The sequence below is a fragment of the Rutidosis leptorrhynchoides genome, chromosome 3 (assembly GCF_046630445.1).
Source record: "Rutidosis leptorrhynchoides isolate AG116_Rl617_1_P2 chromosome 3, CSIRO_AGI_Rlap_v1, whole genome shotgun sequence".
Taxonomy (NCBI): Eukaryota; Viridiplantae; Streptophyta; class Magnoliopsida; order Asterales; family Asteraceae; genus Rutidosis; species Rutidosis leptorrhynchoides.
Genome location: NC_092335.1, coordinates 683,383,550 through 683,391,202, shown reverse-complemented (window position 1 = coordinate 683,391,202; position 7,653 = coordinate 683,383,550). Strand labels below are relative to the sequence as shown.

The 7,653-nt window shown below is 34.4% G+C and overlaps 1 protein-coding gene across 1 annotated transcript; it reads left to right on the top strand.

The window, feature by feature from the left end:
• The first annotated feature begins 962 nt into the window (after nucleotides 1-962).
• Nucleotides 963-1,578, top strand: LOC139899446 (uncharacterized). The gene has a single exon (XM_071882268.1). The coding sequence runs from the start codon at nucleotides 971-973 to the stop codon at nucleotides 1,361-1,363; it is 393 nt and encodes a 130-aa protein (XP_071738369.1). The 5' UTR covers nucleotides 963-970; the 3' UTR covers nucleotides 1,364-1,578.
• The last annotated feature ends 6,075 nt before the right edge of the window (nucleotides 1,579-7,653 follow it).

Here is a 7,653-nt window from a genome sequence, read left to right as displayed (position 1 = left end):
GAGATTGATTTACACATTGTTAGGGAACATGTAGCTATTGGCCAGGTCCACGTGCTTGATGTTCTGCCAGTTCACAAATGTAAAGACATCTTCACCAAAGAATTACCTTCACAACTTTTTTCTTTGTAACGGATCCAATCTTACCATTTAATTTCGGCATCCAATCTCCTCCCGTTTGAATTAAGGATTGTTAGATGTCTATAATGTATAGTATAAGGACTGCAATGTAATTACACAAAGTATACATTTTTATATATGATGGAATTCACGTAATTTAATTAAGGTTTATTCACTTTACTAAAATTATTAATCCCGTGTATCAATTATATTGTCTCTTATTTCATTTTAAGATGTCTAAAATTAATTGTTTATTTCTACATAAAAAGAAGATAAAGTTAATTTATACACTAAAATTTAATGTATATAAAATTATAGATATAAAGTATTAATAAATAAAATTGTTAAGTATAATTAAAAAGTATATTGTAATAGTAACGTCTTTTAACCGTATATTTTTTTTACGATTATACATTGTTAAGTTGTATAGTATAATTCATCAATGCATATAAAGTATAAAAGTTGTGAGTTTATTAATTATAATATCGGATTTATCACTAGTTATTTTTTTAACAATGCATAAAAAGTATAAAAGTTGTGAGTTTATCGATTATAATATCGGATTTATCACTAGTTATTTTTTTTAGGTGTGGAATACGGAATTGAAATGGATGAAATATATATTTTCTAATACTCCGTATCAAATGTTGAAGCGAGGTCCGTGGGCGGCTTCCAAACGTAATCATCCAACCATGGTGACGTAAACCAAGCCTACGTAAGCCAGCATGACATATGCCAAGTTAACAGCCATAAAATTGACGTCAATCACGAATTCTATTCCTCTCCTTTCCTGTATTAAACCAAAACTCACAAAACAAACAATCAACCTATTAATTTATTTTAACTTAAGCCAATGGAAAATATCATAAGATCCACCACACAACACCACCACCATAACAATAACACCAACAATCACGATGAAGATGAAGACAAAAAGATGGAGATGTTTTTCTCATTAATCAGAAGTTTCAAAGAAGCACGTGATCGGCGAAAACAAGAATTGGAAGATTTGAAACAAGTTAGTCGTGATAAAGCCCGAAAATTACATCGCCTTCAATCGCCGTCTTCTTTGTCTTTAGTATCCCGTGATTTTATTAATCCAAATCAAAATCATCATGACCAAAAACCTCATAATCATGAACAACGCGAACATGAAGATGAAGATGAAGATGAAGATGAAGATGAAGATGAAGATGAAGATGAAGACGAAGAGGATCGTGACATGAACCTAACACTGTCCTTGTAGGCGTAACGAGCCTATTATTGTAATTTTACTTGTACTTTTCGTTATAACCTATGTGTGTTTGTGGCCTATTATCAGATTGTACAGTAGTGACCCTATATGGCTATATGGAGTTATTACTTATTAGTAAGAATAATCAACAAACTATTGATTCCATTGGTCTCCGTTGAATTTAGTTTTGATGTTTGTTATTGTTGTATTTTTATAGACTTAGTTGTTATGGTTTGTGTCTATTGTTTAGTTGGTTCGGTCGGTTGGTTATTTGTTTTTTGCTTGGTGTTTTCGTTTAGGCTCAAGTCAAGTTAGCTCGGTTTTATTTAGTTAGTTCTTAGTTGTTTACTCATCTCGAACCTTTACAGTTCTCAGCCGCATTTTGGATGTATTGTTTTCCGATATTTACATTTATTGATGAAGTCGTCCGTTATTTTGATAGTTATCGTTATTTTAGGCGCAAAAAAAAAAAAAAAAAAACCTACATGAAACTTATGCGTGAATTTTTTTGTTGCGTATTGATACTTTTGGTGTTCTTGTTCAAGGCCGGTCCCGGAAATTTGAGTACGTAGAACGAGGTGCAAAAAATGCTTCTTAAGTTCTGACGAATAATATAAACTATTTATTAAAAGATCCTTATGCCCTAACGAATAATATAAAGTATTGATAAAAGATCATTTGGGTCTTGCTAGAATGATAGTGTACTTTGAATTTTTTTCTCGGGACTTTGATTGTTGGTTTTGGGCTTATTGTACTTTATCTTCGCTGCTTCAGTTGTGTTTCTCTAATTTCCATATTTTTCAAATCTCCGATTCTGTCTGTATATATAAAAAAATTTGAGCCCCTGAAAACTTTGTGCCCCGCGCGGTTGATCGGGTTGTTCCCCCTTCGGGCCTCCCATGTTCTTGTTGATTGAGTACTTTCCCATAAAGATTTGGGTTGGTTCATTTTTCGGTTTATTCGGTTTGATCTTTATTTTAGACTTAAAGCATAAATGTAAACTAAAACTGAAATTCAAATCTAAATTCAGTTCGATTTGGTTTGATTAAAATTGAAATGCAACAAAATGATAATATTAACCAAAATAACTATATAAAATGACTTTGAATTCAATTTTTAGTTTTGAAACCGGTTTCTGATCAACAAATATTAATAATATAATATATTATTTGTTGTATTCGATTTTGAATTCACTTTAACCAAATGCAAATAAACTAACACTAAAAAATGAACTAAAATATGGGCAACAATAAAAAAATTCATATGCCAGTCAAAATACCCATTTAAGGTAAAACGAATCGAAAACCAAAATTTCAATTTTAGTATTTATTTATTTCGATTTTCATTCATTTCGAATCTCAATTTTGGAACCCCTTAGAAAACTAAGTTTTCAAGGTTCGGATTCTTGTATATCCAACTCTATCGTCAGACAAAACAATTCATTCTGAAAATTAGATCTGAGGTATTCAGTTAACGGATTAAAGATGAAGCATATGTATTTTTGTAAGCGACCAATATTGAGAAATAAGAACGAAATATCACTGAAGGTACGAAGAAAAGTCATGGAAGCCCCCAAGTACACAATAAGGTAGATATGACAACTTGGGCTGGTCCATATGAGCCAGATTGGGTCATTGTTTAATCTGCCCATTTGTATTTCTTTGTAAACAAATTGGGCTTCTCTAAGCAGCACACTTGGTCCACTGGGCAGTGGGCATTGACACTAGGTTTCAATTTTTCCTTTTCAGGTAATATTGGCTAATTGCAATTTGCAACCATGATTTGGTGGCATGTGGCAAGCATAACCCATATACAATTATATACCAGGGGAGGCCATGAGGGGGAACAAAGTGATCGACCGTTCAGGGTCTAAGATTTTTCGAGGCCTAATCTTTTTATATATACAGACATAATCGGAGATTTAAGAAGTAGATGAACTAGGAAAACGCAACTGAAACATCGAAGTCAAAGCACAATAGGCCCAAACACAACAATCAAAGGCCCATAAATGAAAAAAATCAAAGTCAACTAGCATTAGAGCAAGGCCGAAAAAGATTTTTTTTTTATTATGTGTATATTATTCATCAGAGCCTAAGGGCCCTTTTTTTCCACCTCGCTCGGAGTCCTTAAATTCTCGAGACCGGCCCTGAATTATACACATACTATGAAAAAGACTAAAACGTGATGTAAAAAGAAACATATATAGTGGTCAACTGTTGTGTCAAATCTTAAATTATTAATCACATGTTGTTTCTATTGTCACGATCTTATAAAAAAATATATGTACAGTAAGTTATAACGAAAAAGAAGAGGCGGTTGTTGTTTGATGAAAGAAATAAATCAATGACATGAATGAATATGTTTGCCACTGATGACTATAAAAGTCAATGGTTGCTCATTCATCATTCTTTAACATCAAAACAATTCACATTCACTTTTTGTTTTTCACACATTTAATTCCTAGCCTCTGCTTTCGTTTTGTAATCATAACTACTTACATCTATTTTGCACCCCTCACTTTAAACTTCAAATCAAACCTAACTTTTACTTTATATATCACATCCCTTTACATATGATTACATCATACTTTAGATGTATATACATTAGGTGCTTTAATTCTTATATTTGCATGTATTTTCCATATTTTCTTGATTTCGCATTCTGTAATACTATTAGATAACTTCAACACGTTCACTAATACATCCAGGCTTGTGTGCAGAGCCGGACCTGGGTAGGGCCGAAGGTGCGATTGCACTGGGCATCAAAAGTTAGAAAAAGCATCAAATATGGCGTTCGGATTTTTTTTCTTCAATAAAAAAAAAGTTGTAGAAAATGGGTAAAGAGATGAATGTGAATAAGGAATAAGGGAATGGTGGAGTGACCGGGAGGAAGAAAATGTGTACATTACTTTATAGTACAAGTATATAATGCATTATGTATCTTTTGAAATTATATGAATATTTTAAGTAACAATGAATCGGTAATTGTGATATGATGGGGACATCTAGTGACTTTCAAAACTTCATATATTTAGTTGAGTAGAAATTATTTATGTTTATATTTCTTTTTTTTCTTCTATTTTGGTTATTTGTTATATTAAACGAGCTACACAATTTTTCTATACAAATTTGATGTATTTAGATTCCGTTAAATACAAGAATTATACGGAGTAGTTTTTATTTAGATAACTCTTGATTATGGAGTAATATTGATATAATAAGTTATGGTTAATATGTCATCTTAAATAAATTCTACAGAGTACGAAATAATTTAGTAAAAAGTTATATATTATTTTTGAAATATAATCTTTTTCTGGTATCAAGTCACACTATTCCGACTAGAAAAAAACTTAGTTTGATATTAGAATTAATTTTTGAATATATCGATCTCATACTTGACTAATAATATGAATTATCATTATCATTATGATTTTTTAGTGTAGTTTATCTCTTCAAACTGTTACACTATATTATACAGAGTATTTGTTAAGATATTAATGTGAGAATGAGCAATATAAACTAGCGTTTCAAACACACCATGTAATAAGTTTTTAAAACTTAATAGGGGCATCTTATTGTCATCTCGCACCGGGCAACAAAAATCTCAGGACTGACCCTGCTTGTGTGGCTAAGGATTGGTTTGCTTGGATCATATACCATTTGGGTTAAGAGGTGCAAGATTTACCACCGCGCTTCTAGCCGAGTGGTATCTTCATTCCTTGTGTTTGAAGCTACGGTTGAGGTCATGAGTTCGAGCCTCGCTTAGCTCATCCTCTTAATTAATTTGCCTGAAATATGAAGCTCAAGATTGACCTGAGGGGTTTCTCCTGAATTCATTCAGGATTCAAACCCGGTCCGCCTGCCCCTTGAGATGGTTTAAGGATAGGGTTCCTGAAATGCGATTAGGGTTTCCTTCTGAAAGTGCGTGCGTGCGTGACAAATGATCGCAAAAGTGGTTAAGTATCCATTTGGGTGATGCCGACAACTCGTCTTTCAATTAAAAAAAAGAAAAAAAAAAGGTGCGAGATTTTGTCTCGAAGCCGAGTACCAACTATCGGATCGGCCCCTGCTTTGTTGGGACCCAAAAAAAGGCTTGAAATGGAAAATAAAAAAGAAGACAATATAACGAAATTTAAAAATAAAAAGCCCCAATTATCAACCTTCGAAATTTAAAAATAAAAAATTACCTCTTTTAGTTATAAACTTAGCTGAATATTGTCAAGTTCAAGGGAAGCTGATCTTTCAGCTTTAGTATTTTCACTTGGATAAATTTAGGACACAAGAAAAAGAACTATAGGAAAAATTAAGCAAACGAAACAGATAGTAGTCGGTGCAACAGACTGAATAAAATAACATACAATACAAACAATGATATTATGCGTAAGTATAGAGTAAAACGATTGAACCGTAAGTAGAACCGGGTTTGTGTCTAACACAATTCCCTTAAACAGATTCGTCGTCTGTTCCCAAGGTACACCGGTTCGAAGCAGCGTACTGCCGGACTTATAACACTTGCCTGAAAAGGAGTCGGATACGTGAAACTGAGATGAAACGGATTCGTGTACTGTGTAGTTGCAGGTTTTTGCTGTGTGTTTTGTTTCTGCAGTTTGAGCCACTATTTATATACAGAAAAGTTGCAAGTGAGTGGATAATCATTCCAGCTTAATGATATATTCCACTCAATCATTTCAACAACTCCAACAAGTGAGTGGGTCACTAACAGCTCATCACCAACCTGTACAATCATGATCCAACAACTCCAACAAGTGAGTGGGTCTCCAAGGACTCCATAACTGTATGAACCAAAAATAAATCGTACTTGGAAAAAACCGGCCTCGCACGAGCCCGAATTTTCGGAGCTGCATTCGTGTCCGCAGGTCGTGCGGGCACGCCCATTGGATCACAGGAAATCCCAAGTTTTTGCACCCCCCTGCGCTAGAGTAGGTGCTAGAGTAAAATATGGCATAAGGTCTTGACATAGGTTTGGAGATAAGAACTTATATACCTCTCATAAGTTTATCTCCACTCCTATGTGGGAGAAGATGCATTACACTAGATTTCCATATTCTTGCATTAAACACACAACATTGAGACTCGATATCTCATTCACATTTTATCCGTTTTGGACACACTTTAGCTCATTTTAAAGTCCTCGTCAAGGACTACAAAATCCACTAAATAGTTACTAATATGTATTACAATATCATATATTAATATGTGTCCAAATTTTGGTAAAACCCATTTGTTTTATCCAAAATTTCCAACAATCCCCCACATGAATGGAGATCGCTCTCAGAAAAACAAATCTTCCGATTAAATTTCAGCAGTTGAATCTTGCATACGATAGGTAGGTGTTACCCTTTGAACCTTCGCTTATGAAACGCACTTAGTCTACTGGCTCTGAGTAGGCGATGTCTTTGAACTCGTCTACCGTTTGTGTAGGCGACAATACGTTTCACACAAGACTCTCCCTCACAAAGTCAAGTCCTCATAGTTATGTTCGTTATGGTCATGAACATTCGCCTGGTTCTGCTAGAGCTTATCAAATATTGTGCCCCAACAATACCGTTCGAAGCGACCCCACTTCTCTCTCACATAGGTGATTCACCACAGTGTGGCTAATGATTAACCACGCATGGTTATTTCAGTTGAATCATTAAAAGTCATATGCTTATCCTCTTACTTGTCACTTTTTGGAATGGACTAGGAAGTCTACTCGTAATTAGTAAATTCCCTATAAAAGGTGTAGGGGTTGCTAGTTTAGTAATTAACTCCCCCACAGCGACTTCGCCAGTTCATACAATTAGGTTGTCCTGTTGAACTCAGATCTTGGGATCTCTAGTCAACTGAGTTATGTTTTCCTTCATATAAACTTAGCCTTTCATGGGCTTTAGTCCCATTCCCACGCACGACTTATACACTAACTCTCTGCTTAAGCCTTTTGTCAGCGGATCCGCAATATTATCCTTTGACTTCACATAGTCAATAGTGATAATTCCTGTAGAGATTAGTTGTCGTACTGTATTATGTATACGTCATATATGTCTATTCTTACCATTATACATGGTGTTATGAGCTCTACCAATTGCCGATTGGCTATCACAATGTATACTTATGGCCGACACCGGCTTAGGCCATCTTGGTATATCTTTAACGAATTGACGTAGCCATTCTGCCTCTTCACCAGCTTTATCTAAAGCGATGAATTCTGATTCCATCGTGGATCTAGCAATAACCGTTTGTTTAGATGATTTCCATGATATAGCAGCACCTCCAAGTGTGAATACATATCCACTTGTCGCT

Bases quoted from the DNA above. Each gene is read 5' to 3' on its own strand.
- LOC139899446 (XM_071882268.1), top strand. From the start codon at position 971: ATGGAAAATATCATAAGATCCACCACACAACACCACCACCATAACAAT.